The sequence below is a fragment of the Halichoerus grypus genome, chromosome 7, assembly GCF_964656455.1.
Source record: "Halichoerus grypus chromosome 7, mHalGry1.hap1.1, whole genome shotgun sequence".
Lineage (NCBI taxonomy): Eukaryota > Metazoa > Chordata > Mammalia > Carnivora > Phocidae > Halichoerus > Halichoerus grypus.
Genome location: NC_135718.1, coordinates 108,039,046 through 108,052,794, shown reverse-complemented (window position 1 = coordinate 108,052,794; position 13,749 = coordinate 108,039,046). Strand labels below are relative to the sequence as shown.

Sequence of the window (13,749 nt, the reverse complement as noted above, 5' to 3'; positions counted from 1 at the left end):
AAATGATTTAAGAAATATTAAAAATGACACTAGTGTAAAAGCACACAGATTTGAAACAGATGTGACCCATCTATAAGAGAATTAGTGAACTGAAATATAGATCTGAAGAAACCATGCAGAATGGAGCATAAGGAAATAGATATAAAATATGAAAGGTTAACATACAAGTAGAAAAGAGTATCAAGCCCCAACAAATTTCCAAAAGAAATTACAGAAGGAAAAAAATAGAGATCATGCAGAGAGACAACGTTTGAAGAGATAGTGGCTTAAAATATTCCAACATTGATGTGAAAAGTTAAACTACTTCTTAATGAAAATACATTAAGGAACTGAATTTCAGAAACTAAATTATCAAGATTTTATAAGCAACTCACATGATTAAATCTTCTTGTGAAGGCAACGGCATTTGGTGCAGAACTATATTTTTCTTTTTTATTCCATCCACAACTTGAAAGCTCCTGAAAAAAATGAGTAAAAATAAATTTGATGAAATAGCCCAGTCTTCTTGTTATAGTAAGGGTTTTAAAACATAAAAGACAATTGTGTCCTTTCCTAGAGCCATTTTACTTAACACGAACATATCTAATACTATAACCATTTAGTTAAATCACAAAAACAAATTCTACTAGCAGAATATAAGAGGGAAAATTACTTGTCTCTGAGAATATAGATAACTAGACTTATATTCTACAAGGAGATTGGTGGATTCTTTTTTGAAGAGATTTGAATCCCAAGAGGAAGGACCCACAGATAATGAAAGTCGAGCTTTCTACAATGTATAGTAAAGCCTAGTAGTTGTCAAGCCCCATTCAGTTACTCAGAGCTTCCGATTAGCTTTCCAATACCTCACTCTTTGAGCTGACAGCCAACCACCCCAGATATGTGATGAAACTTCTAATAAAAGAGTTCTTGATACCCCGCAAGGTCTGTCAATAGAATTCAAAGGGCTTAATAAACTTGGATGTCAAAAATTTAAATTTTTATTTTATACTAACCTCTGATACGACATTCCTTTTAATTATAAATGTAGAGTACAGATTACAGAAGAGTTAGCAATACATGTGACTTTGTCACTGATAAAAAATTTTCATATCACATTACAGTTGGTACAGATAGCCCAAAAACATCATTATACTCATCACTAGTTTGAAATTATGAGCTCATCATCTCTGGATCTTAATGTGTTAATAAAGAAGCACATATATATTGCTATGTGACAGTTACAAAAATATGTTGAGAAGTGTATTTTAACAGAATTGATTTCCTTTGATTTTAAAGGGGCTCAGCTCCATAGGCTTTGTTCAGGTGCCAAAGGGGTCCAAGGTTCAAAACAGGTTAAGAACCCTGCTGTAATGCAATAACCACCACCAGAAAGAGACAGAATCTATCTGAGGAAATTGAGTTAGGGTAAGAAGCAAACAAACAAACAACTGAGAAAAGAAAAACTCATACAATTATTACTCTCAGATAGATGAGGATATTGCTCCCATTAGGCAAAAACAGGAGGATATGTTTAGAGAACAAAACAGAGCTTTTGGAAAGGAAAACACAGTAAGAGAGATTTAAAAAACCAACATAAGAGTTGTGAGATAAAGGTGATAAAATCTTTTAAAAAATAAACTCAAAATAGGAGTCAAAATATTATGTTAATTGGAGTCCATTAGACTTAATGTCTGCATAATAACAAGAATTTTAAGGGAGTACTGAGAAAAATAACTTACCAAAAAATTTTTTTTAAATGCCCTTAGAACTTTAAGGACAAGAAAAGACCTGCCTTGTGCCTTTTATAATGGAGTAAATTAAAAAACCCCTCAAAACCAAGGCCCAGCATCAGAAAGTTTAGAGCATTAGAGACTAAGAGATTATAAACCTGTAAGATTCAGGGGCGCCTGGGTGGCTCAGTCGTTAAGCGTCTGCCTTTGGCTCAGGTCTGATATCCCAAGGTCCTGGGATCGAGCCCTACATCGGGCTCCCTGCTCCATGGGAAGCCTGCTTCTCCCTCTCCCACTCCCCCTGCTTGTGTTCCCTCTCTCACTGTGACTCTCTCTGTCAAATAAATAAAATCTTAAAAAAAAAAAAAAAAATCTGTAAGATTCAAAAACAAAAACAGATCTCAGGCAGAAAAAAGGGATCAAAGGCATCGATACCTCAAGAGTAACACACTGAAAGTCAAAGACAACTGAAATAATGTCTTCAAAATCCTAGAATTCTGTGTCCAACAAATATATGAATTAAGTATGAAAATATATTGCAGAGATTTTCAGACATGAAAGTCTCAGAGAATTTGTCCTCTATGCACCTATTCTCAGAGAGCCAGCAGAATATGTGGTTCCTCAAAACAAACTAGCAAATTAAGAAAAAGGAAGACATGTGATCCAGGAAACTGAGTAACCAACATAGAAAGAAAATACTATGAATACCCAGATCAACAGTAAAGGGACATCCTGGGACACAACTGTGAGAAGAGCTTAAGAACAATAGTTCAGATATTAACTAGCAAGAGGACAGAAATTCCAAGAGGGGTGCCTCTCAAAGATGAAGCAATATCTAAGAGTCTGAACACACACACTGATAAGGCATTCACTATATTTACCACTAGCAGAAACATTAGTGACCAGTACAGAGAAACTTTAAGTAAGTTATTAGCTCAAGGAAAACAAAATTTAAGTAAGTAATCATGGCTCGATTGTAAAGCATGGTTGAGCCATGATTACTTATTCATGTTAAAATTACGACATAACTACATGCGAAAAAGAGGCGAAGTGAATCGTGTAAATGTCAGGGGAAGAGAATATAAGAGTAAAATCATCTTCTACAGTACAGAGTCAATAAATCATATCTAAAATTTTTAAAATTATAAACGATAGGCATTTAGATGCATTATTTGAAAACTGGACTTAAATTCCTCCAAAGAGGAATAGCTAAGACACTGGATGGGCGTGGGGCTCAAGGGCAGGGCTGGTAGAAATACGTGACTTCTTTAATGGGATGTATTCCTATCTTCCATAAAATTTAAAAATATAAACAGAAAGAAACGGACTAAGGGGAAAAAGGAGGAAACAGTTATTATGATGATACAATACTCCAAAAACACAGGTACTGTTCCCTTGACTGGGGTGATGTCAGTGAATACTGAAAAAAGTGGTAGATTCACGGTATTTTGGAGGCAGGCAGGACTTGGTCAAAAACTGGATCCACACAGTGTAAGCTAAGAATGAGGTATCCAGAGGTACTCAGATTCCCTCTTCTGGCCTGAGTAATTGAGATGGAGAATACCGAGGGAGGAAACAGCAATTACTGCTTCAACATGGTGGATAAGCACTAAATGCTCTGAAGATATCAATTACTAACTTTTTTAAAACCAAAAGCTAGATTACAACCTTCAGATTTGAAATTACTGAAGGAAAGTATAAAACAACAGAAGCAATGCCACAGTGACTGAGCCTACGTGTTCGTTTCACATTACCTCCCTGTATAGACAGAAAATAGTGATAGACATTACGTGAATGTAAAAATGACATAACTATATTAAAAACATCCAACTGCTAGAAAATATTTTTGTTCTAAAAATATAAATACTATTAATATATATTAATATAACTATATAAAGATGGCATATTTTAGGACAAATTCCTAGGATTAAGTCTATAAATATTGAAATCGTTTTTAACCAATTAATATTATTTCCAAATTTATACTAATGCCATGATCAAAGTGTCTGTGTCAAACTGATATTATACTTATCAAACTACTCAATGTAGCCATTTGATGGAGTTCAAACTCAATAATGAACTTTACACATAAAGTGAATTTCACTTTCCTGTTAGAAGGCTACACTCTAATGAATATCCTTGCACCTTTTCTGACATTTCTGATCATTTCCTAAAAATACAGTCTTAGAAGTAAAATCACTAGGTCAAGAGGATGAACCTTTTCAAGGCTTTGATACCTGTCAAATTGCCCTCCTGAAATACAGGGTCATTTATACTACTACTACCGAGTGTCACTTTCCTAAAAGTCTTACTGAATCTGGGTGTATTTATTCCCTTTCCATATATCATTGCTTTAATTTCCCCAACTGTAAGAGTAATTATGTTTGTTAAAAGGAGAGAATAGGGAGGGTGGGGCCATGAATCAACTATAAACCCACCACGGAGAGAAAATCTATGAAAACACACCTTCCCAATCTTCTTTATGTGCATATGGGGGCCTGGTTTTTCTTGTTCAAAGTAGCCGATACTTTTACTTTCCTCTTTGTGTGATTTAATCTTCTGGTTTTATGCTTAAAAAGGCCTTCTCAGCCTGAGAACCGTTGTCTTAACAGTAGCAGTAAAAGTAAGAGTTAACACTAACACAGATTACTGTGTGCCAGGCACTAGTCTAAGTGCTTTATACATATCAACTCCTTTGAACCTATCTTCATCATTATTATAAATTAGGATAAACGAAGAACCCAGAAAAAAGTATCAGTGAATTACGGCTTTATTTTTTTTACACTAAAAACTTCCAAATGCTTTTCTGACTCCTCAAATAAAAAAATGATAAAAATGGATAAAAATTTGAATAAAAAATTCATCCAATTCTTAGAACATTTCAACATCATTAACTTAATGAAAAAATGCTTTGTCCCTTTAACAAAACTCTCTTGGAAGCTGACAGAAAGGAGGTGGGGATGAATGAATCTATGGTCACATTAGTTGGGAGCAAATGGATGAAAATTCCACTGGAGCCCTCCATTTTAAAGAAATTTGTAACTGGAAAATGTGAAGACACAAGCAGGTTCTTTAAAACCTCTTAAGACAGTAGCTTCTGCTTCAGAAAACATTTCCCCTTTGAGACCATGCCATATTACTAGCCCATCTAATACAACAATAAACTACAATGATAGAGAGCAGATTAGTGGTTCTAGGAGTTAAGGATGGTGGGGAGTGGGTAGGAGTGGGACTGGTTGACTACAGAGGGCTAACACAAGGGGAGAGATCTCTGTGGTATTGCAATAGTTCTGTATCTTGACTGAGGTGATGGTTAGACAAAACTACACACAGAAAAAAATGTTACACAACTATACAGATACGTGTTGTACAAATGTCCTTCCCTGGTTTGGCTACTGTACCATACTTATGTAGATGTAGCTTCTAGGGGAAACTGGGTGAAGGGTAAGTGGGACCTCTCCGCAATATTTTTGCAACTTCCTATGAATCTATAATTATCCCTGTACTATTTTTTGCAAGTTCCAGTGAATCTGTAATTACCTCAAAATAAAAAGTTAAACAACAACAATAAAAATCCATTTAATGAATTATGGAGCTGAAATTGCATTGGGACTCCAGGAACTCACGCACTAGTTTCTTCTTATACTCTGACATGCATTTATATTAGCTAGCCTTAAGAGGAATTTTGCCCTGCCCCACCTCCACCTCTCCACAGCCACTGAACTTCTCCATGAGGAGAAAAAAAAAAAATTGCTTTTCCCCTTGTCTCTGTCTCTTTTTGTCTCAGACTCCAGGATCTTCCTCCAGGAAACACTATAAACGATCTGAGAAATAAATTCTCCCACCAATGGTACCTTTTTTTTTTTTTAAAGATTTTATTTATTTATTTGACAGAGAGATAGACAGCATAAGCAGGGGGAGCAGCAGGCAGAGAGAGAGGGAGAAGCAGACTTCCCGCTAAGCAAGGAACCCGATGTGGGGCTCGATCCCAGGACCCTGGGATCATGACCAGAGCCCAAGGCAGTTGCTTAACCAACTGAGCCACCCAGGTGCCCCCCACCAGTGGTATCTTGCATTTGACAGCATATCAGCCTAGTCAAGGGTTATTCTATACTAAAACATCTCCCATGAACACCCAAAAGTAAGCTTCGTGATCAAAGGGTGTTTTTTTAAGAGTCTGATTTAAGAATAGGATGGATTTAAGTACACTATGTAAGTAAGCCTCTATTTTAGCAAAGGCTAAACTACAACAGCCTTGATACCTCTTAAATCTTGTTCAAATGGATTTACAATTTTAAAATCAGGCAGTAAAAAGAAATCTAACAGCAACTCACAGATATAAAGGCAATTTTTAAATGGTCATTGAAAGTATATCTGAAAGAATATTCATGGGCTCATTCTGAGCCATGAAACTGTCGAGCCCGATTTTCCACTGAGTTTATTTTGGAAGCACGTGGGGAGCAAACACCACAACTGATGACCACCTACCCTATGAAAGAATTACTGAATTTCACAGGAGCCACGGCTTCTCTTATGTCTCTTGTAGGTTTGTTCTGTAAAGTCAAATTCTTGCTCTAAATTTCATCTTGTAGGTTCCAACACTCTTAAAAGGACTGCTCTAAGGGTGATGTTGTAGGGATACCTAAAGATAGAAGAAGAGAAAAGGCCAATATAGACCAGCATGTAGACAGAGACTGAGAGAAGAAAAGATAAAGTGATGGAATCTAAAGACTGCAGGGGGGTGGGGGGGAGGGGTAGTGCTCACAAGAAGACAATTTTTTTTTTTAATTGAAGTATAGTTGACACACAGAAGAAGATAATTATTGCTAAGGTACTCTTATGCTCAAAAAATGCTAAGCTTTAAAGGGATATGGTATGTCCATTAGCATTCAGCCTATATGGCTATTTAGAAAGAAGTCTCAGCCACAGATGATGTGCTCATTATGATTCTTGTATTTTTAATCAACAGAATGAAGTTCTGAAACTATAAAACTTCAATGTGTTATGTTAAATCAAAAATATCACTTCTCTTTTCTAATGTACTCACATCCCCTGTTCCCCCGCACCCTCCTCCCGACACATTGAAGCTGCCCCCAGAATGAGAGCAGAGATAGATGCAGGGGCTGTCTTCTGCCGAGAGACACCTACTCTCTAACCAACAACGTTCCTCTTTACTTCTCTGGTTTTATTCTAAGCCTAACCTTGCTACATAGGAAGTTCATGGTGATGAGCAGCAATAATATAACATACAAAACAGTTTGCACCTTGCTTCTAACAGAAAATTCCAAGTCTTTCATGTCTTCTTTGCTTTCTTCAAACCTCTCACCATATTCATGAATTGTTTACATTTTAATTCTAATGCAAATGATAATTTTCATTAAAACAAACATAGAATTATGGTATTCCTGATTTTGGAACTTTGGAAGTTGCCAAGATTCTAGTCTCTGCATACACAAAAATGTTACAGAAAGGTCTTCAACATATTGTCAAAAATATCTCATTTTTAAGTTTTTCAGAAATGTTTTAGTAAGAGTCAGAATTACCTATTATGTGCTCTTCCTCATTTCACCAGCACTCTTCCTCAATCTCTAGTGTGTCCCAGTTACACAGGAGGGCCTTATCTGTCCTTTGTATATAATGTCTGCTTATTGACTTAATTATGGCTTAATGACCTGACCTACTAAAACTTAAAATAAGGTGTGAAACTTTCTTCTTTGAACGTAATACGTGTCAGGGGCCTTCAGTCAGAGCCAGACACTTAGGAACACTTGAGAACCTCGTAAGAGGCAAAAGTTACCCAGTGTAATGAGTACAGTACAGATTTCAAGCACAGTTCACCCTTTAAGAATTCTCAAAAGCACTGAAGAATTGAGATTAGAAAGAAAATCTGATTGCAAGCAAACTCTGTCATAACACATCCTGTGCTGAGTAACAGAACACTCATTCCGAAGAGAGACCCCACTGATGTAATAAACATGGCAATGTCATCAGAAGAAATATAAGCTTTATAGAACATGAGAGAATTCATAATAGACAAAACCCAAAAAACCCATGAATGTAATACACCTTCAGAACACAGTCACTGCTTCCTCCATATGAAAGAACTCACACTGGAGGGAAGCCCTATAAATGTGTAAGAGGTTTCTAAAAGAAAAAACCTTCAAGATCAAAAGAGAAATCACACCAAGAGAATCTGTATGTATAAGAAATACGGAAAAACCTTAACAAGAGCTGAGCTTCAACTAAGTACCAGAAAATTCACACTAGAAATTAATCAATGTACAGAATCCTTAATCTGCCCTCACTAAGCATTAAATAATTCATACTAGGGAAAAAACCTGAAAATGTTCTTAATTGTGGGTGGGGAAAAAAACCAAAACCCCTGTTTCCAAAGAAAGAATGCTAAGATACAGTCAAATTCTTGGACTAGTAACAGACTTTTGCAGAAATGATTCCAAACATGATAAACGATGGGAGATGACGTGCCTGTAGGCTATATAGTCTAAAGCTTTGGAATGGCCACTTAGCAAACTCAAATACTGAACGGGTATTATTCTAGGCACTAGAGATACATCAGTGCACAAAGCAGACAACGGTTTCTGCCCCTGTAGAATTTATGTTCTAGTGAGAGGATAATACCCCCCAATCTATAAGAGCTTGCCTCGTGACCACCACTCAACCCTAGCACCTCCTTCAGACTCCTGCAGTTTTGATCAAAATTCTATTTATTACTGACTGAGAACTACCCTTAACTGCAGCTCTTACTCTGAAGTCACTAATAAAAATAATCCTACTTCCCGGCATTTCTGGAAGACCTCGAAGGTATTTTAAAGACCCAGTAGTCCAAAATCCTTTACTTCATAGATTCGGTAATTTTTTAAAAAGGCCAAGATATGAAATAGATTCCATTAATGGCACAATCTATAAATGGCAAAGCTGAAAAAACTACAAGTCTTCTGGCTCCCTACTTTTATGTTTTGCCACTACAAATTCTCTTGGGATTCAAAGGGCTTTAAAATAAATTTTAAAATAAGTGAAATTAAGTAATTAAAAATTTTTGAGCACCCATTCAGAGCTGTGAATGTTAGACACTGATTAAAAAAGAAAAAAGTAAGAGGCAGCAAAATACATGGCAATTTGTGCCCAAAACTGGTTTAAACAAAGGGAAAAAAAAAAAGAGATAAGCAGGTCCATGGAAATAAGAATTGTAAGGACACATTAACAGTGGTTGAATATAAATGATAAAACTGCTAACCCTTTTCCTTCTTTGTGGTCACTCTCATGACCATTTTGGCAACTGTATCACTAAGAGATGCCTGCCTACTGAAAGGAGGGAGGAACAGTGAAAAGCCAGGTTTTGTGTGAGAGGGATCACCATCCACAGAAGCGTCCCAATTTGGCCCTGCTGCTTGGGTCAGTGGGGACGTGAAGATTCTCAGGATTTCTGTAGCACCAGCTATGGGAACGTCAGGCCAAAGCGTTCAGATGGAGAGGGATCCATCGGTACCGAGACGACTGGGTGTGCTGAGACCTGTCTCAGGCCGAACAATCGTGCACAGACTTAAGGAGTGCTCACATTTCTAGAGCTAGTGAGCTGCAGCCTTATAAAAACACGGTACTCTTAATAAATGTTGTTCAGAGTTGACAGACATGGGGAAGGAGAGAAAAGTTATTCAGGAAGTAAAATCAATTGGAGAACAGGGGAAATAGGATGGAGAGAGAAGGGGAAAGAATGTCTCCTAGGGTTCTGAACGGTAATAATAATGGACAGGTGGTGTACATCACACAGACAGGGAACCTTTAAAAATAAAACTGGAGCAAACCTTTTTTCTATGTAGTTATATTCCTACTAAATACTTTTTTATATCACTGATGAACTTCCCTGTAACGTTAAATTCTTTTCATTGGTAAGCATGATTTCCATTCTTCTGACCATAAAACAAAAAAAACCCTAAGAAACGAAGTACCAAAATCTGTTCTTTTTTCTTCTTTCAATCCGAGGTAACCTCAAAGTGTGTGACGGGGTTGGAGAAAAACCAGACTTAGCATTTGTTTGATTCAGATCTGCTCTTAAAGAAGTGACTTTATTTAGCCAGTATTCTATTGATGACTGACAGTCGCTATACCATAAAAATTTTTGTGCCACTTCCAGGATAAGGGAGATGGTTTCTACAGTGAAATAAAAGGCTTGGAATTTTTCCTTTTCCCCCTGAGCAACTCTGAGGTGCACTGTGTGACAGACATTGTAGGTAAGCGACCTGACCCTGAGAAAACGGCTGCACTTCGCAAGGTGCCCCTTTCTTCCTACAAGTTAAGAACAAGTTTAGGTAGAACCAGTTTGGTTAAATTCTACTTAACACAAAAGACTTGGGAATACAGAATTCCGCAAACTGGTAGGAATTACAGGGTCTACTTAGGGAACTGAATTAATGAGAGATATATATTTTAGTAAGTTCCAGGTGACTCAGAAATTGCCTCTGTTACAGAAAATTGAGTGAGACCTGGGTGGTGTAATCACCAACCTACACTAAATCACTAAACCACATGGCTGGATTCAGAATCTGTATTCTTCAAAGTTCAAATTTCATACAGATTTCATTTTAGAAAACTTGAATTAGCACCTGAAATAAAGTTACATATGGATATATACAGGTAATAGTTTTGATTAATACTTTTCGTGAACAACTAAAGCGCTTTTAAAATTTCATAAAGTATATATACACTTTTTAAAAAAGTTTTACATAAAGTTATAGAGAGAGACTTGAACGTTGACATAATGGGCAAAAACATCAAGATAAATTTATTAGATTCAGGGATAACCACTCTCTTTTCATAATATCTGAGGTTAAATTTTGATTTAACAAAAGAATTCATTCTTTAGTGAAGCTAATAACTACATAATTAGGGAAACACCATTTATGCTAATAAATAAGACTAATACACTAGACTGACATCATGGCTTAATCTTTTGTCAATAGCAAGAGTTTTGACATGATAAACAATATCTGCACAAACATTTCAGAAAACTGGCGGTCTTTAATAAACTCAGATATTCATGCTTCACAACTCAGTTATTAATGCACTAGAGTGCCCATATTACCATCGGTGCTGGTTAGCAATGCTGAACATAAAAAGCAAACTAAAGACGACTAAAAAAACAGGATACCATTTACATAAAAAATTTAAAACCTGCAATAGCACATATTGCTAAGGGATACATATACTTAAAGAAATATAGCTCAATGCACAGGAATGACATAGATCAATATGGGATAGTGGCCACCTTGGTGGGAGGAGGGAAGAGGGCAAACATGGGAGAAAACGCAGTGGCTTCAACAGTACTGACTAGGTGGGTCCACAGGGGTTTTCATCTTATTAGTCTTTATGCCTTGTTGTAGGTCTTGAATACTTCATAATAAATTAGAAAACATTTTTCTGCCAGATGACAAAATTCTGTTTATACTGCCAGATTTCATGTAATCTTGATGAATATATGACACTAACACATAACAAGAACATTTTTGTGCTATATCACATCTTCCAGCAGAGTTACTGCTTTAATTTTTGAAAACATCCTCTCACTGAACAAATACTTACTGAACACTGTATTCATTTTCTCATTCTAACTACTGGACCCCACTACATGCCAGACAGATAAAATAAAAGAAGCAAAATTACTGGTCTCTGCCCTCATGTAGTTTAAAACCTAGTGGAAGCAGCAATTAATCAAATAGTACATGATTAACAACACTTTACACCTCATCACTCCTTCCGTCTTAAAAATACTTCCTTCACTTGGCTCATCAAATTCCATACTAATAACCTGACTTTCCTCCTAAATCACTCGCTGTTGCTTCTTCATCTCTTTTGCTAGTTCCACCTAAACACTAACTAGGACCCTTCTCCTGTCTATATTCACTTTCTTGGTAACCTCACCCACACTTGTGAAATACCTCTAGAGTGACCTCTCTCAAACTACATTTGAAGCCTGGACAAATAATACAGTTACGAATTACCTAATTCGGCATTCTAAGGAACATGTAAACCCAAACATGTCCAAAGAGCCAAACTCCTGCTCTTTCCTCCACATCTATTGCTCTGGTCTTTCTCCACAAGGCAGCATTGCACATAATATTCTAAACGAATGGCAGCCCCAGGAGTTGTGAACACAATAATAATAATTTTCCATCTCAGAGAGTATCAACTACATGCTTCTGGGGTCAGGCCAAATCTCTGGCATCATCCTAGACTCCTGTTGCACGCAGTGTCTAACAACTACTCACCATCTCTTCCACTCCCATCCTGACCCAAGCCACGCTGTATCTCACACTTAGTTCAGTCCTTGGTACCACCCCCACCCCCAGGTTAGCAGTCAGAAGTGACTTAAAAAGCTACTTAAAATCTGTCAGAAACTGCCACTCCTCTCCTTGAAACCCTCCAAGAACCTACCATCTTTTTCAGACTAATGATCTGCAAGGCTCTAGATGACATCTAGCCCTCACTCTACCTCCCTCCCTCCCTCACTATAGCTCACTGGCCTTTGCCCTAGCTGTTCTCTGCCTGGAACACTCTTCCCCCAAATACCCATGATTTGTTCTCTCACTTCCTTCAGGTCTTCACTCAGATGGCCCCTTCCCAGGGAAGGCTTCCTGAAGCCAACCCATCTGCAATCGAAACTCCCGCTGCCCTCACTCTCTGTTCTCTTCTGGCTGCTTTATGGTTTTCATGACACACTACCTAGCTCATCTCACTCAAATATAAGATCCACCAGGGCAGGAATTTGAGTCTGTTCACTGCTGTACCTCCAGTAACTAAACCAGTGTCTGGCATTCAATAAACACTCCGCAAATACTTGCTGAATCACAAAACATCAATGTAAACTTGCAACTGACAAGTCCAGTGAAGAAGCAGAGAATGCTAGGAGAACCTGCAGGAAGACAAGAAAAGCTTGCCTGAGAAAGCAAACTTGATCTGAGAACTGAAGGATGAATAGGAGTTAATTACAATGTGCACAGGCTCAGCGGTGACAGGGACTACAAGTCCAGTGTAGCTAGACGAGAAACTATGAGGAGATCTGTAGATCACATTAGGATAGTTTGTCTTTATCCTCTGAGCAACAGAAAGCCACTGAAGTGTTTTAAGAAGAGGGATCATATGAGCAGATTTAAATGTTTGAAAACATTACCATGGGTGTTGGACAGAGAGAAGTTTAGAAGGGTCAGTGGATACAGGTAGATCAGTAAGAGGGCACGCAGTTGAGATAAAATGGTATTTTGGATTGGTGTGTTGGGAGTAGAGAGAGAAGGGATAGATAAGATACTTAGGATATTTAAAAAAATCAATGAGATTGGTATTAAGTTAGATAAGGGAGTGGGGCCATAGGAATTTTAAGGTTTGCTTCCAAATTTCACAAAGTAGTGTTAGATGTCCCAGGAAAATAAAAAATTCCCACATTGATTTGAATTCTATGGCATTATCTAGAACTTCAATGTCCAGAGCTCCTAGTCACACATGGCTATTGAGCACTTATAATGTGGCTACTTCAAATAAAGATGTGTCATAACTGTACGATACACACTGAATTTCAAAGTCTTAGTAGAGAAAAAAAGAATATAGACTACTTCAATAATTTTATACTGATTAAAAGTTGAAGTGGTAATATTTCAGATGTTGTAGGTTAAATAAGATTTTAAAATTAATTTCATCTGCTTCATTTTTACTTCATAATGTGGCTACTAAGAAATGCAAAGTTACATTAAGTGGCTCTACAGTGTATTTCCATTGGACAGCACTAATCTCATAGGAAATAGCAATATGGTCATTGTCATTTATTCAAAAGGAAAAAAATATATCAAAGGATAAGATGGCTGAATTTCAGGGCAAAGAAAGTATAATTTTTGTAAAGAATTTAGTTTGTTTTGTTCAGGGATGTGAGGAAATTAAAATTTCAGTTTTTGTCATTTTTTTAAAGATTTTATTTATTTGAGAGAGAGAGAGAGAGAGCGCACACGCATATGCGTGTGACAAGCAGGGGGGA

At 37.0% G+C, this 13,749-nt stretch overlaps 1 protein-coding gene across 3 annotated transcripts in view; it reads right to left on the bottom strand.

Moving 5' to 3' along the window:
- The window catches only part of RALGPS2 (Ral GEF with PH domain and SH3 binding motif 2), a 157,570-nt gene that overhangs the window by 96,348 nt on the left and 47,473 nt on the right, over nucleotides 1-13,749 (bottom strand). For all 3 annotated transcript variants that reach the window (XR_013449853.1, XM_036120919.2, XM_036120922.2), the window contains exon 5: nucleotides 375-458. Coding sequence is in view for 2 of the 3 variants with exons in the window: in XM_036120919.2 (XP_035976812.1) it covers nucleotides 375-458 (84 nt within the window). In the remaining variant the exon portion in view is untranslated. The remainder of the gene's footprint in view (nucleotides 1-374; nucleotides 459-13,749) is intronic.